The sequence below is a fragment of the Bolinopsis microptera genome, chromosome 1 (genome assembly GCF_026151205.1).
Source record: "Bolinopsis microptera isolate Bmic1 chromosome 1, MBARI_Bmic_1.0, whole genome shotgun sequence".
NCBI classification, from domain to species: Eukaryota; Metazoa; Ctenophora; class Tentaculata; order Lobata; family Bolinopsidae; genus Bolinopsis; species Bolinopsis microptera.
The window spans coordinates 11,313,043-11,334,061 of NC_087072.1; the positions used below are offsets into that span (position 1 = coordinate 11,313,043).

Here is a 21,019-nt window from a genome sequence, read left to right on the forward strand (position 1 = left end):
ATTGACGATGTCAATTCATGGCAGCTCGGCGCGGCACAGTAGCGCATCTCGCCGATCTAGCCAGGAATTGAGGAATTCCAGCAAGATACGCGCCAAAAGACGCGCAGTTGCGGAGTGATGTCAACGATTACTTTACACACTGATATCATTATAATTTGGCGTGACACACGTGTAACAGTAGAAATTACTAAGCAAGCAGTATACTTTTACAGGATTGACTTCGTGCACACTTTCAAGACGCTAATCACATTCGACTAAAAGAACTTGTAATAGATTCATGATACTTTTGAAATAGACCATTGATAACAGTTTTTTAATCAAAAGATGTACACATGAGATAGCGGACATTAACCTTACACAAGTTAGTGCAATACATCAAGTTTTACCTAAATAAATTGAAATTTCTATGAGCATACCCGGGCCCAAAATAAATATATGCTTTGACGTTTAAATGGCGTTCGAACTTGTGTGGATAATAAAATATAAAATGATACAGATAAACTTTTAACAATCTAAAGATTAATATAGTCGATTTAATCGTTGACGAATTAGCCGAATACTCTAGAAATCGTGAGGATTAAATGAGGAGCTGTGCATGATCAATACAGCGAAGTTTCGGGCGAAGAAAGTGTGGCATAACACCTTAACCGTCGCTGGCCTTAGTACTTGATCCTTCAAAATTGTTACTGGTATTTGGTAGCATCATAGCAAACAATAATCACTCTATAAAGACTGAAGCTTATGTAAGTTGGGAGACTGAGGGCTATAATTTGAAGTTCGAGTGGAACTAACGTCATTCAGCATTTTTGGGTGAAGCAGTCTGTTAATTAGAATTAGAAGAGGAATGTATCCGATGATAAATCTTGCACGATTTTTTTATTAGTAGAATTGCTCGAAGTAGGACCGTAATACGAATATAGTTGTTTCTGTTGCTGGTCCAAGATGATTCTTATAGATTTGATTCAGCTCAGCAGTACAGCCAATGTCTTCAAATAAAGATAGTCCCAGTGCTGCAGTCTCAGATGTTCTCGTCCAGCCTCGAAGAGGATCAACCTGAAGAGATACGTGTATATTAGGAATAAGGATAAACACAGTACAGAGTTAAACAACAATTTTAAATTATCGATATGAGTCAGACCTAAATTCCCTGAACGTTTCGTAAAACTCCATCAATAACAGTAGGAGTGGCCCCTCAGAACTCACAATTAAGTTGAATGTTTTATCTATATCTGTTTGTTTTTAGCCAGCTGAAGTTGGTTTGCAAATTCCTTCTGAACAAAAATTTTGTATCACTTTCATGTTTAAATAATCCCCCTCCAATCCAGGTTGATTCAACGTAATGCAAGTAGCATTGTATAGCGTAGTCGATGTGGCGACGATAGTCTACCAGCAGGCAGCAGCTCCCTGTACATACAGACAAGTACTAAGTAGTTTTTAGATTATTAATATTTGTTAAATTATCATATATTTAGAAAGATGCAGGAATGATATAACAAGAGATATAAACAAGAGTACATGTACAGACCATGACCACTCGAATGATTGAGGAGACATAATGAAGTACAAGTAAGTAAACTGCAGGCATAAATATGTCGTATATTAAACACTTCTAACAGTATTTAATAATAATATAGACTACTCAGTAGCAATGATCCGTATTTTAATTTTTGTAATTATTTATAATTTAAATGAAACACTTCTACACAGCAAAAATGATTAGTTGATTCCGTTCAAGAATAATTACTCATAACTTTCTATATCGTTGTATAATTGATATGGCCACACCTTCCAAGCACTTCCCAGTTCCATTCCAGAAGATAATAATAATGAATAAATGTAAAAGATTTGTATCGTTGATAGCCTATTTTAGTACACAGATCACATTAAGGGTGTGTGTAACAAAGGCCAAGGGGCTTAGACGCTATTTTATTTATAGAGTTGTGTGCGACGTGGTGTCTCGGTAGTTTATGTTGAATATCACGAGCGCGCCACGTGATTTCACAAGGTAAGGTCATATCGCGTTATTACAAATTACCGTGTGAAACAATTTGAAGTCATCGGTGAATTCCGCTCACTATATAACAAGCTAGTTTCTATTTTGTTGATCTAAAGTTTACCGTGCACGGATTTAAATTTTTGTTGTCAGTCCTACATTACTTGTAATTAAGCATCGTGTGTCTGCTTATATTACATCTATAGGGAATCCTATTCACGACCCCTAGCCTCTGCTGTTATACACTAGTTTCGAGCAGTTAATTTATTTTATTTATTTAATTTCTACATTCATGTTTATTAAAATCGTTCATCGCCTTTAAGTTAATATATATTATTAATCTCATAAAATAAATAATTACAGGATATGATGCAAATATTTTTTATGATCATTGTGGGACCATGTTCCGGTTTAGTGACGGATAACTGCACTAGGTGCGTTACCGTCACTAACCGGGGCATGGACCCAGCAATGTTCAAGAACTTTCAGAACATTATTGAGAGTAAGTAATGATTATTGTTTATTCATCTAATCTGAGATTCGCTTATACAGACCTAAACACATTAGAAGATACTGACTGATATTATGAATAGACGGTTGTGCTTTAGCCGCCACGTTCAATTATTAAATTGTAAATTATATTTATAGATGATGATTCTGGTGGGGAGGTAAAGCATATTGTTTAACCCTTTTTTAGGGTTTATTTAGAGTCTAAATGAAATAAAATAGACAATCCAATAATGGGTACTAATTAATAATCTTCTGCTACGTGTCAAAAAGTTTGCTCCAGCCAGCCCCACCAGATTCAGCATCAATAAATATATCAACAGTATATAAATATCATTTGATTAACCATACAATGATTTTCAGGGTGTTACAATGTGGCAGGAAGAGGAACATCAGGAACTGAAAAACTGTAAGTAATACTACAATAACAAACATTCTTGTTCAAATGTGTTTTCTCTTGAATATCTTAAAAAATCCATAACATAGAACGGACTTGAAGTATCGATTTGTTTGCAGAACAAAGAATGGATACGACTTAAATCGTCAGACAACATGTCCCATGGAGGAACCAACACCAACACCAACGCCTGAACATGGTAAATATTGTACTATACATCATGCGAGAAGATAAACTGGGCCAAAAGAAACTGTCAACACGCAATAATTTCTTAATTCACGTTAATCAATTCCAAATTGCAAAGATTAACAATACGGGGGAAATTCGGCTTGATTACAGTTGGTTCTGCTCGACGCTCCCTCTTTCTCATTTAAAATAAAATGAGAACAATATAAGTTGGGTTATATCCGGTCCAACCAATCGATGAATCAGTGTTGCTTTTAAATATCTTAGTATCTTATATCAGTTCTCAATATGTAGTTTGTTCCAGAAGCTAGGTACTTATAATACGACCTAGTATTTAAGTTTAATTTACTCTAAAAAGGTGACTTAACGGAAGACTAGTGATTATTGTCACTTTTGAATGTACCAGAACGTTTGCCAATACTCATCTACTCCGATTTCAATTCGTCAGTATGCTCATCAGAAACAGCCTCAAAATCGGACATATAATTTTGAATAAAAACCATGAACCTGTTATTATATAATATATATATATTATAATATATAATATATATTATATTATATATGTATGTAATAAATATAGAACTATAATACAAATAGAAACGACCAGTTGAGTCCGTTCGAACTATAAATCTATAATATATATTTATTTATAATAAATAGTTGTTGCTTGGTTTCCCAAATAGAGTGCTCGACTGCAGTTATAAGCAGGAGCATTATAATTCGAACAATTGAAACAAATCAAATTGGAGGGCAAACGATTCGCTTTGTGATATGTATAAAACAATACCAATCATCAGTGCCCTGATTTCAATTGTTCGAATTATATTGAATTTATATATATATACATGGGGGGCATTATCCATAAGTATAAGCACCTTCTCAACCTTGATCCGGCCCTGAAGAAGCTGGTACGTGCGGACAGTGTATTCGTGAGTCATCGAAAGAATCAAACTATCGGTGGCATGCTTGTACACAATAAGTACCGTGCCAGTGGAACTTTAAACTGTGATAATGAGAGAGAAACAACTGCAAGCCAGATCCAGGAACCAGACTCCGAAAGTCTAAGGGCGGTTCCCGGGGCTGTCGACCCAGGGTGCCATGCTTGTGGTAAATGTTATGTTTGTAAGCAAAATTTCCTGTCCCCCTGTTCCAATTTTAGTAGTCACCATTCTAAACAAGTTTTCCCTATAACTAAGTATATATCTTGTCAGAGTTATAACCTCATTTATTTAATGGAGTGTAAGACTTGTAAACAGTCGTATGTCGGTTATACTACCTCAAATCTCCCTAAGAGATTCTCTAACCATAAGAGTCACATAAAGAAAGGTATAAGAAGTTGTAAATTAGTTAACCATTTTTTAGATATTGATCATGATTTAGATTTTAGTACCATAGCCTGCTATAATTCCTCACTTAGTAAGCACCTTTCTGTCATTATAGTAGACGCTTTAGTATTTGAGCCTAATATTAGTAAAGCAGACAAAGAAAAGGCTATGGAAGCTAGAGAGGGGTTCTACCAGACCCAATTGAAAACCCTTGAACGGTTTGGGGGTATGAACACCCTTGATAGTAACCATCTACTTTTTAAATCTGCCGGAGCTTAGTTTTAGTTTTAGTATATTTTGTAGATTTTATTTAGTTATACCATTATTCCAGAGACGTGCATATTACATTTTTTACTTAAGTATAAATTTTACAGGTTTTCGTTGTGATTTTAAGTGATTTTCCGAGAATCAGTTATCAGTATTTAGATAAGAGATAAGATAAGAGTACATTTTTAACGGCTTTCAGTTTCTTTTTTAAATTTCAGTTCATCAGATTTTCCCACTGCTTTTAGTTTGTATTTATTCTCAATTGTATATGATTCGTATTTGTTGTAGTTACTTTAATGATATAATTTCTCAGAATTGATGTAAATAAACGATGCAAAGACTTTCGAAGATCTAATCACAACCGCTTTCTTTTATTGTGTAGAAGTCCAGCCATGAAATATATATATATATATAATAGATTGAACTGCGTTGACTCCTGCCATTAACTCATTTTAAGAACTTTACATGATGACACTATTAATTTGTTATCGGGCTATTTAAGTTTTAACAATTCTGGAAATTAGCCTCAAAAATGATTTTTACCGTATAATCTATCTATACAGCCAGCGAAGAAAAGAATGGCTGGGAGGACAAAATAATAGGAGTAATCGGTGGGTTGGCTGCGCTCAGTTTTGGGATTCTGTTTGTCTATGTAAGTTTTAAATTCTTGTATACACATCTTATTTAAGTATAAAGTATAATATTTGCCTATTTGTAATTTGAAATCACTATCTACTGAATAGCTTTTAAACCTAATAACACTTAATATTTTACAGTGCTGTTTTGGACAGTTGAAAGAGGCAGCAAAGTGTTTCTGGGACCACCTAAAGGTATTAAAGTGACCAAATGTACTTGTAAGGGAGCGTTCACATATTATGACGTCAGTAAAATTTCGGCCGATTTAACTTCTTATCTCCCGTCAGGGGAGATAGGAAGTAAAATCGGGGAGTCCCCTGTCGGCAACTGTCAGCATTGAGCGATCCCCCACCCCCTTACCTAATACATACCCCTCCCGTCAGTAAGCGAGGGGTATAGTAATGCTGATTGCTGACGAAGTGTACGCAGGGAAAATCAGTGTACATGACTGGTCAACAGAGTTCACTTCACCAAAGTACTAATATGAAGGAAATTAGCGAAGTTTTATTGCTAATAAAATAGATTTGAAACAACAATTTTTGCGGCGTCGAGGATCGTCAGCATTTCCAAACCCCTCTCCCCCTCAGCTGCTAACGTCATATGTAAACGCTCCCTAATCTCTTAGACCATAATCTTTTAGCACTATACTATTAATGTCATACTCTTACGGTACACATTTTTACATTTTCAGAAACGACCAAGACCAGTTGCACCGATTGAAGAGGATTTATAAACGATTGATTTAATTTTAAAAAACTATTTTTAGTGTTTATTTTTGTTTTAAGGTAACGAAACTGGTCGAAGCATTAGTAATACTAAAAGTGTACATTGTAATTTTGCATTATCCTGTCATTTGTCATACGTATGAAAAGTAGTCAGCACGAAAGAATTTAAACAAAAAATTAATAAAATTCAGGATCCCGGCCTTGCAGTTTAAATATAACTGCGGCAGTGAGAATTGTTGGTGCCCTAGGCCCGCGCCCCGCCATGCAAAGTGAAAATTGAATTTAAATTACGTTGCCTCAGCTACATGAAGTCAGTCGAGACTAACGCTCAACGCCCCAGCTTCCTGAGTTCATGTTTATTGTCAACCCCGCACGGTGCAGTGATTGCGCCAAGCTTCTGGAATCATTTCCAGGCCTCACTGACCCCAGAGATAATTTGGGATGCCAATCGAAGAATACAACTAGTGTCTCCTAACCAGTTTGAGTTAAAGTCAGCAAACTTTTAGCCCAAAATCTTGGAACTTAGACCCTCGCTAAACAGTTCGTGACGCGTTACGTAATCGATCATGTCATGTTTAGCTAGGACCAAATACACCATCACGTAAAGGGCCATCTACTTAAGACGTCTGGCAAATAGGGAGGGGGTGGTCTTGGAATTTCGGATAAATCCGGACAGGGGGAGGGGGTGGTTTCTAAAAATCCTGACGTCCGAAAATTTTGGCAGAATTAACGAAAAGTTCAATTTATTTAAACTTTTTGACACAATTAACCATGAATTTGGGCAGATTTTATTTGTACTGAAAAGTAGCTGGAAATCCGGAAGTCCGGACGAGGGGTCGGTTTTAAATTTGGACACACCCGGTCTAGGGGAGGAGGTCAGGAGGAGGAGGCGGTCTAAAAATCTGCGTTAGGGGCCATTTCCTAAGTAAAAGGCCCCTAACGCAGCTGCTGAAGACGATTTACACGAGTATTTTGAAAGTTCCTTCTATAAATAAATCTTTCGTATCACTTATATGAGTATTGCTGAAAGCACAGTGTAAGGCCTACACGGACCGCCTCTAACTAGCCAATCCCTGTTTACATGCCGTGTTTTAAACAATCCACCTCCAGGCTTAACGCATTACGTCACGTCTAGCTACAACAAATACTCGATCACGTAACGCATAAGTATTCAGTATCACGTGATGAGTCTCATACCACCTTGTCTAACTGTTAAACACATTAACGGAAATTTCCGGACACCAGGTCCAGCTCCGGCGAATTTTATAGTCATTTCGGCAGTTGTAGTTCTACATCAAAAGTTGGAAATGAAATTAAATACAATATAATCAGGATAATCTTATTGCAAACAGCTGCACAGTCATGTATTGAATTAGTTAACTTACAAACCGAAATGCAGTTTTCTGCTTGGGTATTGTCAAGCTTGTGACGTGGTGAAGATAAGAACGATGACGAGGAGATAATAGAATATAAGACGAAGGTGACGCAGCCGAGAGATTACATGGAACGATGACGAGGAGATAATAGAAGATAAGAAGAAGCTGACGCAGCTAGGAGATTGAATGGAACGATGACCTTATGGCAGACTATATATATGTGAAAATTTATTGAAGTGTTCACTTTTTATTGTACATGTTTTTACCCTTATTGTCATTCTACAATTTATACATATCATTTATTAAACACCAAAATTAACTTGTCTAACGTGTTTTGATCTCCGAGTAATACCATCACATCTTATTTATTTGTGCCTGCCTTAACAGTATTTTCAGCATAAACATTCTTTTTCGCCGTTATTTTAATATAAGTTCATTGCTGTATTGTTTGGTGAAATTTTCAAATAAAATCAACACCATGAACGTTTTACGTTGTTTTACCTGTGCGACACATACCCCAGTGCGAAACCTTCAAGATCGACACTGTCGCACTAGAGTACGCTTCCTGGATCGTAGTGCGACAATTGTACTGTAGTATAAGAGAATTTTCGCAACTAAACGATCCATGTCTTCCGCAGTGCCAAACAGGGAAGATCTTCTTCTCTCTGTAGAGTAGGTTTCACGCTTGTTTGTTCTGTCAGGAGTTAGGACAGGATCAGCCAAAGAGAGAGGAGCAACAGGACTCCAACGAGCTCAAACAAGTACTCATGTTTCCACATGAGTACTTAGGTCACATCCTTTCCACAGCTTGCCATAAAATATTTGAGATGACGGATCAGCTAGTTATGATCTGTAGCACGTTCGATGTTACGCGACCTTACCATTTGAAGGCATGGGTCACATCCGTTTAGGTAAATTTGCAGCCGTCTCACATGTCACTATATAGTGTGCAAAACGCACTTTATAGTGACAGGACTATATAATAGTGACATGTCACTATAAAGTTCTTGTCACTATATAATGTTGTCACTATATATAGTGCGGGAATCAACATTGGCCGCTTTTCACTGTACAATTACCCAGATGATGGATATCTTTATGTATTTGGAGGCTCACCACGCCGCTATCTGGATTTTTATGTTAGCTGGACTACTGTTTTCCTTCATCGCCGGTCAGTATAATATCAGTCAGAATCTTTAACATAATTTCAAGCTTTTAAGCTATTCCTAGCCTATTCGTATTTAGATTCGAAATAATAAGTTACTGATATGGATGAAATATATTATGGTATATTTGACTAATAGATTCATAATGTATATAATATGTTTCAGGGGCCTACTTTTGTATCTACGCACAGTTTCGAATTTTGTTTCTACAACGTTACCTACAAAGCTTAAAAGAAAGTGTCCCCGCAACTGACCTAGAAGATGTATGGTAACTAGTTATAAAATACAAATGAACCATTCAATTACTACGTAAGAATAAAAAGCGCTATCAGCAAGGTTCGATATTATGCATGCATCTTCTATTTTGATATTTACTTGGATAAGAAGTAAGCCAATTATATGCATGAATGTTAGTGACTCTTGCTGTGCTAAGGATTCATGGTATTTTAATGATAAATTCTTACTGCTGTTCTCCTAAAAGTAAATCTGCGCCCTGTAATATTTAATAGCTATACCGATTACCGAACCATTAATTGCATGGTTCAATGGATGATCAATATTTTAGGTCTGTCGCAAATTTAGAAGATCGTGATCAGACCGTGTATTTCACTTGCAAAATTAACACGGTTAAAAATTTTCACGAAATAAGTCTCTATTTACTGCATTTAACAAAATAAATTAATACAGGGACTACAAAAAATAATTTTTCAACAGTCATGGAAACAATGCTTCTGGCCGTTCGTGAGTCGACTCAAGAACTGTGAATAACTGACTTCGTGGAGGAAGCATTAAACTGGAATCAATTCCAGGGTTTTGACGTTAGCGCACCCGAAAATGCGATGGTACGACTTTCAACACCTCCACTAATGACAACCAAATCTAAGGAGCCTAGACGGTTATCCAAAGTAAGCTTAGATATCTATATATAAGTTACGTTTAAACCCACATTTTTACCGTTACGATTACATATGACTAATAAGTTCATGCGCAGAGTCATCAAGTTTTCTACTAATCGTAATTACAGGGTTTTGACGTCAGTACACCCGAAGATGTGGTAGAGCTTTTCACACCTCCACCAATCACAAACAAGCATGAGAAGCCAAGACGGTCATTAAAAGTAAGTTAGTGGCTCAAGTTATACTATTATTATATTATAGTTTAAGTCTAAAATGTTTTACATTGAACTTTTTACAGGCCAGCTTGAAATAGGGTTCAATGGGGTTAAATCATTACGCTCATGTAATTTTTACACAATAGCTTTTTTTAAATGTTAAAGTAAAAATTATTACGAAGGGGATGGATTGACAACAAGTGATTGCGTTATAACTGCAGTTTTAAGAAACTGCAGTTAGAGGTAGTGGCTGATGCACATGTATTTATATATGTGCATCAGCCACTACCTCTAACTGCAGTTTCTTAAAACTGAGCTCAATTATTGTTCACCCTAGGACGACGTAGACGTCGAATTATTACAAGCTGGAGCCAACAATAAAACGGACTCACCAGAAATCACGGTCCGGGATAACCACCCGGAAGATGATATTGAAATAGGCTCACCAGAAATCACGGTCCGGGATAACCACCCGGAAGATGATATTGAAATAAGCTCACCAGAAATCACGGTCCGGGATAACCTCCCGGAAGATGATATTGAAATAAGCTCACCAGAAATCACGGTCCGGGTTAACCTCCCGGAAGATGACCAACCTGGGACTGCTGCTTCACAAGGTAAGAATCTATTTTAAATACAAAATCGCAGCCGATACTTGAATCGTGTGTTGCACTTAAAAGTATTCAAGCAAATTGAGACGAGTTTTAAAATTTGTTTGGCATACGATAAAATATTATTCTGATTGATTCATTGACGAATAACGAGTTAACGAATACCATGACCAGAGGGAACTGCCACGAAGAGTGTTAAGAAGACAATTAGGAAACGTAGTTCCGTAGATGGGAATCGACATTGTAAATTGTGTGATCAAGATCTGTCTCTTCCACAATCCAGTTACGTCGCTGTGTACAGTGATTCTTCGAAAAACACGTCAGCTCTTTCTAAAACAACTTTTGAGAGTATAGTCTCCATTCTGAAGGGAAACTTTCCCGGTGAAAAGATAATTCTCTGTAAAAAAGATTACAGGGCCATAAATACACTCCGTTCTAAAAATTTCAAGGTGAAATCATGTTGATGATATATTGATATACTATATTTCGTAAAACATAAAGTATGCAATGTTTAATTTGTAAGTATACATTCCTAAACGTCAACTATTCAACTTCAATAGAAGAAGTATCTCGGTATATATTTGGGAACGCTATCTAGAGTTTAGGTTCAATCCTGTTCAAAAATTTGCGTTCTTGATTCATTAAACCAAATTGTCAGGTCAATGAGCAATTAAAAGAGTTGACAGACAAATTGGGAGGCTTTGACTGCAGTCCTATGAAAAGGTCAAGAGCAGAATATGTAGGGGATCAAGAAACGAGACTCAAAATATTTACGGTATGGATTAATAAATGATCAATCAGCTTAAAAATCCAGCCACGTGGCCATTAATTATGGTTCATCTAACAAGTAGTACGCAAACCTAATGTGAAAACAGTTATTTGTAATTAGTGAGATGTTTATATGAAATTTAAAATAATAGCTGGTGGAATACTGAATTTTCGCTTATTTCAGAGCACTTTTACCATGACAGATGAACAGGAGAAAGAACATGTAAGTCAAGAAGAGTTGCTTCGTACGACGGTACGACTGCTGAAAGGCGAAAGGAAATGCTTGGTTTCAAAGCTTCGTCCGTCGGTTCTAAGAGGAACAAAATCGGGTAAATTTTAATGAGTTTTAATACGTTTAGCCTTATACTGGTTAACCTTTGTATATAAAGGATTGGAGGGTGGGGGGGGGGGGGGGTCCTATGAGTATTTTGAGAGTCCCGACGAAAATGGCCAAATTCTCATTCTCAAAATTATTCTCGAGTTTCTTTGGAGAACAGTTTACAAGAGAGGCGAAAAACTTATTCTCAAGAATTGACTTTGAGTATTTTTCGACCACATTACACTGATATGAAGAATGATTTGGTATATCGCTATTAAAGTGGACAATTTTTGAGAAAATGAGAAATCCATGGTCATAATCTCAGATTCAAAAATTCCCAAAATAATTATGGCACGCCGCAACGGCATTTCAGCATGTGTAGTGTGTACCTAAGATATTTCCAGGATCTAAATGCAATCACCGAGATATAATATCGACTACACCTCTGGACATAACGAAAGACATGATAATGAAGGATTGTGATATACTATACACATTTATGAAGGTACTCCTAAAAAAAGAAATGGATTCTGACGACGACACAGATCGAAGGGTCGGTATTGCTGCATCGGTGTTGCTGAATTTATCGAATCAAGACCTAAACATATACGCTGAAAAAATAGCTGTTATGCTAGTTGCCTCTGGTAAATAATAATTGATTTAATGAGAAATTGTGATATAAATGGGATTTCATTTAATAAATTGCTTAAAACATAATATGATTAAAATGAATATTCGCCAAATACGGAAGTAGAACACCAGTTCAATTTATCTCCCCCTCCCTCCCTTATAGATGTTTAAATAGCATCTTGGCCTCAGTTTCAAAGTTTAAAATAGGCCTAACAAAATCTATATAACAGGTATTTCAAATAGTGTCTTGGATATACTCGGCTCAATGGGGATCACTTGCTGTAGAAAAACTGCAAAAGATATTATCAAAGCAGCAGGAAATGACTGTAGCATGCTTATAAAGAAAGTAGTTGAGTTTGGAGAAGCCACACATGACGACGCAGTAGAGGATGCGCTGACTCTTTTAGATGAACTTATGGATGAGCAATACTTATACATGGGAAGAAACAATCTTCCACACAGAATGATTTATAACGGTAAATTTGTTCACAGTAATCTCTTACTGTGAAATATAAAACAAGTTAAGACTTCTCAAGACTTCAGTCAAGACTTCCCAATTTAATCATAAAAGCAAGTAAAACCATTTCAGAGACTGGAGGAGTTAGTATAGTATATGAGCAGGAAGCTGAGACGTTGGCCAACACAACGAACCCTCAACAGCCAGCTGTAGACTTGATTGGCGATAACTTCAACCGGGAAATAGGAAATGCTCGATGGGGAAAAAATGAGTCAATCGATGTATTCCACATAGCAGGAATATGCCGTCAAGTTAGAGCACCCACAAATCTATCACGTACCGATCCAGAAATACAACTTGACCAAATGGAAGGTGGGTACAATTTTGCACCCCAAGTCTATTTATACCGTACAAATAGTTATATTAATAGTTAATAGTTAATAGTAATATGTTTACAGTATGCACTGAAGGGGTATCCTAGGAAGTTTCTTGAACTTTTAACAAGTACCCCTCCTCATTTAACCCTCAATTAAGTTTCCTATCATTCGGCTGAGTCGACCGAGGAGATTACATAGATCCAATGGATCCTTAGCTACTCCCTAGACTAGGTGACACTGGGATTCGAACCCTGAACCTTCTGCGCAGAAGGCGGATGCTCTAACCACTAGGCCACCTAGTACACCTAATACAAGCTGGCAGTATGAATTGGAATTATGCACGACATTAAGGATTGAAATTGTAGTTTTTATTTTTGGTCCGGACATTTGATATTATATAATACTAGAAAACCCGTGGTCACAGGGAGGAACCTAATAGTATTCTTTGGAAGTCACTTTTAATCGTGTCAAAAAGTATTCATCCCCACCGAAGATACAGCCAAATAAAATGTTGCTCGTACTAAACACAGCGTAATATCAACAAAACCGATTAAAATGACATCAAAACAATCGTTGCACGTGCACGTGCGTGTAACAATCCTCGTTACTATGGTTATTATGCAACTACCTATTTCTTATCTATTTGCACGTGGGCGGTCGTACAGTGTACATACAACAAAAAGAATTTTTTGAATTATAGTAGAGATTACCGTTCAATGCTTAAAGTTAAACACAAACCAAAGTTCAGTAAAACCCCAATTTACCGCGGAGCTACTTGAGAAAGAAACTTCCGCGGTAAATCTCGGTTTGCCATAAATCTAGATCGGGATCGGGGTTCTACAGTATTTAATAGTTTAAAACGGTAGAGAATTTTTTTCTAGATTACAATATTTGTTTATCATTTCAGTGAAACATCTCTGTCCATCTTCTAGCGACCTAAACAAGTTTTCAGAGCAAGCAGTGGATCTAGTCATGATAGTCTTATCACGTAGAGATGATGATCTTTCGTTTTGCCGAGGGTGGATAGATCCCCATATAAAGCATCCACTAAGGAAGACTATGGACCAAGCGACTGTGACTGTCCCGTTGGGAATCATTCCTGAAAATCAGACAAGTACCGCTGCTAACGTCCGAATATTGAACGAATGTGAGCAATACATGAACAAGAAGAACGTGAGTAAATTGTCAATTCTCCTTGCCTCTATGAGTAGCGTGTCTTATGTATCAAATATTTGGCATGTACTGTCCATGGATAATCAAATAAACCACATAACAGTATAAGTGCAGGATGAAATACAAATTGAATGTCATAATATCTAAATAATGGGTTTCAGCTGACTTTTTTTTACGGTGACTACCTAACACGTGAAAGACTTCAAGGCGCAAAAATAAGTCTTTCGAGTGTGCCGGACTTACTCTTACACAGTACGGTAGAGGCTGACGGCAATTTTCATACCCTGATTGTGTTGTTGACGGTAAGAACGAAGATAAATACCTTATCTCCTAATACATATATATATGAATAAACTATGTCACATAATTTCGTAACTGTTTAGCACTTGTATTTATCAGGGAAGAGCTGTTTCCCTATGTATCCCCCCCCCCCCCCCCCCCCCCCATTTATCCATTAGCAATTAGCATACACGTAACAATTACAAATTTCAGAGTATTATGAAGCTTATTCATTCGGAAGAAAGTAAGCTTGAAAAGGCAACATTCACCGGGACATGTTACTCTTTAGGCAACTCAAAGGCTGCAACAACTAATGTAAAGGCGAGCTACATAAAAACCAGAAATGCTTTTATGATATACTTTGAAGCGGTGCTTCATTCAGCGTGGTTGAAGATGCTCGAAGACTACCCTATCATAAAAGAAGAGTTGGAGTCGGCAAGAAAAACTGGCAGGATCGCCTTTCTCGAAAGATTTAGGTACGAGAAATAGATACAAAAGTTATACACAACACAATCCGGTAGAATTTGTAATATTATGCGTAAACTGGACTCCCGAAATTCTAAGCACATGGATGTTTCACTAAATGTTATACAATCGCTATCTCAGATCAGATGTGACCAAATTGTTAAAACGCTTGTTACAATTTGATGAGAAACATTGGATTGATAATCGGAAACCGCTTCCTTGCAGATTTTGTCAGGTAACCAACCCCATATTGCACATTTTTCATACCTAATTGTTAACTGCAAAAAGGTTTATCGTGTTCCAATTTTTGGGTTTACAATGCTTGAACAACAATAGGATAAGTTTACAAATAGAGGGCTGATAAGGAGACACTTAATGGAGAAACACTGCGATACTGAAAAAGCAGCAGAGACAATCATTAAAGGAGATTTTGGACATCTATTTGAGGATGATGAAATGTGAGTTTATACTTGATATAGTCTTGAATCATATTGATATAGTCTTGAATCATATTGATAGGTATATACCTCGAATAAAGTTGTTTGCTAGCCGCTTACTTGAAACTAACTAACTATGATAGATTAAGTATTTGAACATTTTATCTCGACATACACTGAATATCGTCACACATGTTGTATCGCTCTGAATAACGGTGTGATTACCATATACGGCTGAATACTTAACTTATCACTGTGCATTGTGTGCGATACAATCGCTACCGGTATCATAGATGAAGCATATTATAATGAACAGAAGTCTGTTTAGAGGCAACGATTAGATATAAAATGTATGCGAGGCTGTGTCTGCATTAAGCCGAATGAAACATCAAATAGGCGATAACAAGCTATATCATTAGAAAATGTACGTGTAAGTTTGTCATCCAGACAATGCTGAAAAAGTAGATTTTACTTATTATAAAATCAATGCCCGCACCATAACCAACGATATTGTGACTGGCATACACAAATTATTATCGTAGTAATGTGCAGTTTCCATAACAACCGAATTTATATCGGAAGATCAATTAGCAAAGGTATAATATCAGAGCATCAAAATATGGCAATTTCACAGCAACACATAAACACATTCCAGCGATCGCATTATGTGCGTGTGTAAGAATGTAGGTCGCTGTAGTATAGGACAGGAGTCGCTGCGTGTGGGCAGTTACTTTTGGGCCACCCTGTATTGTAAAACATTAGGTTTACATTCATATAATAATAGCTATAAAGGGTGGCCTATAATAATTAACTGCACCTTAGCAGCTCGCTTCATTTGTCTCAGAGTTACACAAACATTTGAGAGATTATAGAACTGCAGCTGTGTCAAGCTAAGATTTTCTAACGTTTCGTACAAACATTTATCTATCACAAAGGGTATGGCACGCCATGGCATGATAGTAATGAATATCAATATTCACCGTTTTAGGTTCAACTATGGACGATTAGTGATCTACTTGGGACTACTTTTCACCAATTTAGAGAAATCGATTTCATATGGGGATGGTGAACGAGAAACACTTTGTCTCAAGCTGACGATACCCATCTTTAGACGAATGGGTAGGACTAAATATGCCCACTCTATGGTCAGGCGTGTTGTGATGCTAAAAAGTTTGCTCTCTGAAGCAGAAGCATACGAGTACCGTCACAATACAACAGTTGGTGTGTGATAATTTTCTTTATCTTTTTAGCTCACACTGTTGATTATAAGTGTACAATGTACAATGTACGTACATCTCACACTGTTGATTATAAGTGTACAATGTACATCCATCTCACACTGTTGATTATAAGTGTACAATGTACAATGTACGTACATCTCACACTGTTGATTATAAGTGTACAATGTACAATGTACATCCATCTCACACTGTTGATTATAAGTGTACAATGTACGTACAGCTCACACTGTTGATTATAAGTGTACAATGTACAATGTACATACAGCTCACACTGTTGATTATAAGTGTACAATGTACAATGTACATACATCTCACACTGTTGATTATAAGTGTACAATGTACAATGTGCATACATCTCACACTGTTGATTATAAGTGTACAATGTACAATGTACATACATCTCACACTGTTGAATATAAGTGTACAATGTACAATGTACGTACAGCCCACACTGTTGATTATAAGTGTAAAATGTACATACATCTCACACTGTTGATCATAAGTGTACAATGTACAATGTACATACAGCTCACACTGTTGATTATAAGTGTACAATGTACAATGTACATATAGCTCACACTGTTGATTATAAGTGTACAATGTACGTACAGCTCACACTGTTGATTATAAGTGTACAATGTACGTACAGCTCACACTATTGATTATAAGTGTACAATGTACAATGTACATACAGCTCACACTGTTGATCATAAGTGTACAATGTACAATGTACATACAGCTCACACTGTTGATTATAAGTGTACAATGTACAATGTACATACAGCTCACACTGTTGATTATAAGTGTACAATGTACATACAGCTCACGCTGTTGATTATAAGTGTACAATGTACAATGTACACCAGAACAAAATTATTTTTCACTTCTTCATTAGTTCAGTCCTTATAACTTAAAATTCGATGTCAATTATTATCGTCGCTCATATAAAGTATTTTAGGGCTAGGAGTAGGACCGGGCAAGCGAAAATCAGCAGATTATTACATGGAGCTTCTTAATAACATTCTTTCTACGATGATGGGCAAGAATTTTACCCTAGAAACGATGTCAACCACGGCTAATGCTTTGGCATATCTGTATACCATCAAAAAGACTGTAGAAGACGAAATAAGAGGTAAAGTTTAATCCACTGCTCAATATAAATTGTTGTTAAATTTATATCAATATGCATGATTGATTAGAATATAATGTCGCTAGTGTTAAACGTATTTCAGGAATCAAAAGAAAAAAAAACAAAAAGGCTGAGATCACTGGAACCTATGAAAAGGTTCTTGGTCAAGTGAAATGGGGAGCATTTTTCAAATTCACACCAGATAGAAAATCTCCGGCGGGCTTATCTATCAAGAAAAACATACATTATGATAATAAGAGCAAAAAGACCTTGACAAACTGGCTGGGCGACAGTGAGTTTTCAACTATTTACCTTTAATTTAATAAAAGTTGTATTGCTGGACGTTTTCAGTACCATAAACAACAAACATGAAACATGGGTTTGCTTTTTTAGAAAGAAAAATTGGTTATGGGATGTATTAGTAATTCGGTATCGGAGGACGTGCAGTATAAAATATAAATTATAAATGTACAGTATTCATTATGATCGCACTTTTAACAATGCTTTAGACAGATAATGGTCGTTTAGTTGCAATAGGAATATTAGGTACTTAACATTGAAGCTGGTAACTTTTAATGAACAATGAACATGGCGAGAAATCTGCATCAAAAATGGTAACTGTAAGTAAAATTTGAGAGGAAGGTAGATTTAAGAACTAGTAACTTTCGGTGAACATGGCGAGTAAGGTACATTGAAACTGAGATCTTGCAGTTTAATGGTATCTTCGTATAGTACCAGAATACACATTTCGTATTTAAAATTAACATTTCGAAATTAATATTCTAATCTAATGGTGAAGCATTGAGCTAAGTGGTGAATGATTTTTATGGTGAATAGAGTTAAATTTCACCATTTTTCACTATCAGAATCAGGCCTCCCACTCTAAAATTCCTAAAATATATAATAAACCAATAGGAAATCAATACAGAATGTTCACAGCAGTTGATAACACACTTAGTTATAATATGTAATATTTTGATTTTAAAACATTGAACAAATTAAGATTAAAGATGGCAAGTTTTTAAAGTTATTTCGGATATCTCCAGTCCATTGGGATTGCTCAAAACATAAATGAGGGGACTGAGGGCCACAACTGTGATTTTAAGCAAGAAAACTGCGAAATTTTTTGTGGAAATTCAAGGTTTTCAAGGTTTTTGATTTAAAATAGCAGAATTCAAGGTTTAGAAGGTTTTCGAGGATGGCTGGGAGGCTTGATTGGAATCAACCCCCACCCCCCCCCCCCCCTTCCCCGTTCAGTATTTATGCCCGTTGTTCCTAATTAGGTGGCAAGTAATGGGAAAATAAAACACAATGTTCATTTTTCAACGATAATATCAGAACCTTTTCAGGCCTCACACGATACCAGAAAACCTACAGTAAATTCAAAACCTGTGCTGAAATTAACCTGATCGACCCAATTGACGACCCAGATGAGGATGTTGATGAGGTAGTTTCATCACCACCGGAGGGTGAAGAAGATAAAAGCGATGATGATGATGACAATTTAGAAGAGAGGGAGGAGTTTTTGGTTCAGTTTGCAGATTTTGTCAGCAGTGTTAGCGAAACTGGTTAAATCAAAACATTTCGTAGAATTATATATATAATGTATTGCTGAAAAAAAATTGCCGTCAAAAACTTGGTTCCACGAACACCTAAGTAGCTTTTTCAATGGGTACGGCGTTTTATTAATAGCGGGCAATTTGCCTTTAAACATTTTAAATCTCTTATAGTTGTAGAGCTTTTTTAATTAAAGAGAGGCTGGACTTATAGGACCCGAAAATAAAAAGAGAATCGCTTGACAAGTACATTTAATTATGACAAAAATCAACTCTGTTAAGGCTCAAAAATTAACTATTGTTCTTCAATTAACTATGTATCTAAACTATAATAATTGCTTTTGAGACAGGACATAAATTATTCATATTCTTAGCTAAGATGAACGGGTTCTATACATTTCAATGGCTCTGCATCGTTCTGATCGGATCAGTGCCTCTGATTGACGACCAACATGGCTTAGTTCTTTTGGTTGATAAACCAGTTTCAAGTAAGATCAATTGTTCAAGAGGTTCATTCTTTCACAAGTCTTGAAGCTTTTGAAGAGCTACCTTTTAATTATCTTCTGGAAACTTCACGTTGCAGCCTAGCTGGAGATGTTTCAAGTTTAATTTTGACATTTTCATAGCCTCATGTGAGAAATATCTGTTATAAGATCCGAATGGAGTCCAACATTTACAACCTCTTAATGCAGATAACGGGCTCTGCTTGTTTTCCACATGAAAAAAGGTGTTACGATGAAATGCGTTGTAACGGCAACAAAAATGTATGTTTCATAGTGATATTGTATAGAGGGTACACTTTGAAACGTACGGACATTTATAAGTTTTTATAGTTAACTATTTCAGTGTTTACTGAAGTGGATATGGTTGTTATCGAGGTAACCAAGACACGGCCTGTAGTAAAGATTCCCGAACTGATTCAACAGTTGAAGACAGCAGCTGACGAAAATGGTGATCCAAAAGAATTTGAAGACATCTACATGTAAGATTAAACTAATTATTGATTTAATATCACTTAAAACTGCAGTGTGCCATTATGGATTACGGAACAAACCAAAGTGTTGTCGTCATTGAAACATTTCGTGTAAAACACACTTCTATCAGATGCTACGATAGCTGGAACGAAACCGTAGTAGAGTTGGAGACCAGGCTCAATTATTTAGAAACTTCGGTCAGCGACGATTATGAAAGCGACTTAACTCTCCGTATGTTACAAAAATAATGAATTACTGTTAAATGATTGTGGTTCAAAGCAATGTTCATAAAATTATAGATAGATGCATAATCTCTTTAGAAATGAAAGCAGAACCATAACTTGGCATTTGCTGCAGTCTAAGTCTGACAAATAATCCAGCCAATTATCCAAAAAATCGGTCCGCTTGAAGTTGCATTTCATAAACTACTGGGGCGTCATATTTATTTCCTTCATTACCCTTCATTAAGGAAATTTTGGTAAATAACTACCAAATCATTTATATTGTCTCTGTAATTGTTGCCATATTCGCAACGAAAATATTACGTACAATTTTGCTCATGGAGTTCTTTTACCTAGTATCCACTATTCATCAGATATTGAAATATATCTTTTGTATAAAGTTAGTCTCAATCAAAAATATTAAAGTTTGATCGTATTTACTATTTAATTTTGGGTAAAAGCGAATTTGGGCAAAAGTGTATGCCCAAATATGGGCATATGGTTTAAGCTCATAACTCAGCCAATTGTTGACCAAACTGGACGTAAATTCATGTACTAGTCCAAAAACAGGCTTATCTTGCAAATCTAAGCAGAGAATATAGTTCGAATAATTTTAGGTATATTAAAGTATATAAATTACTTTTAGAATTATAATCTGTTTGGCTGTCGACTGAACTATATTAATAATATGGT

General features: G+C 36.2%; 1 protein-coding gene and 1 long non-coding RNA gene across 3 annotated transcripts in view; one reads left to right on the plus strand and one right to left on the minus strand.

Moving 5' to 3' along the window:
- Window positions 1-209: 209 nt before the first annotated feature.
- The window catches only part of LOC134819547 (uncharacterized), a 30,740-nt gene continuing 9,930 nt past the window's right edge, over window positions 210-21,019 (minus strand). Inside the window, exon 3 of the long non-coding RNA XR_010160781.1 lies at window positions 210-1,053. This is a non-coding gene — a long non-coding RNA (uncharacterized LOC134819547). The remainder of the gene's footprint in view (window positions 1,054-21,019) is intronic.
- LOC134818601 (uncharacterized) lies at window positions 11,597-19,159 on the plus strand. 2 transcript variants are annotated; one of them, XM_063828248.1, is made up of 11 exons: window positions 11,597-12,493; window positions 12,607-12,846; window positions 13,759-14,024; window positions 14,186-14,326; window positions 14,517-14,779; window positions 14,910-15,003; window positions 15,105-15,226; window positions 16,194-16,426; window positions 17,405-17,578; window positions 17,679-17,867; window positions 18,925-19,159. In XM_063828248.1, the coding sequence occupies exons 1-11, from the start codon at window positions 12,283-12,285 to the stop codon at window positions 19,146-19,148; spliced, it is 2,157 nt and encodes a 718-aa protein (XP_063684318.1). In that variant the 5' UTR covers window positions 11,597-12,282; the 3' UTR covers window positions 19,149-19,159. The 2 variants fall into 2 exon arrangements, with proteins under 2 accessions (XP_063684318.1, XP_063684324.1); XM_063828254.1 differs by having other exon boundaries at window positions 17,504-17,578.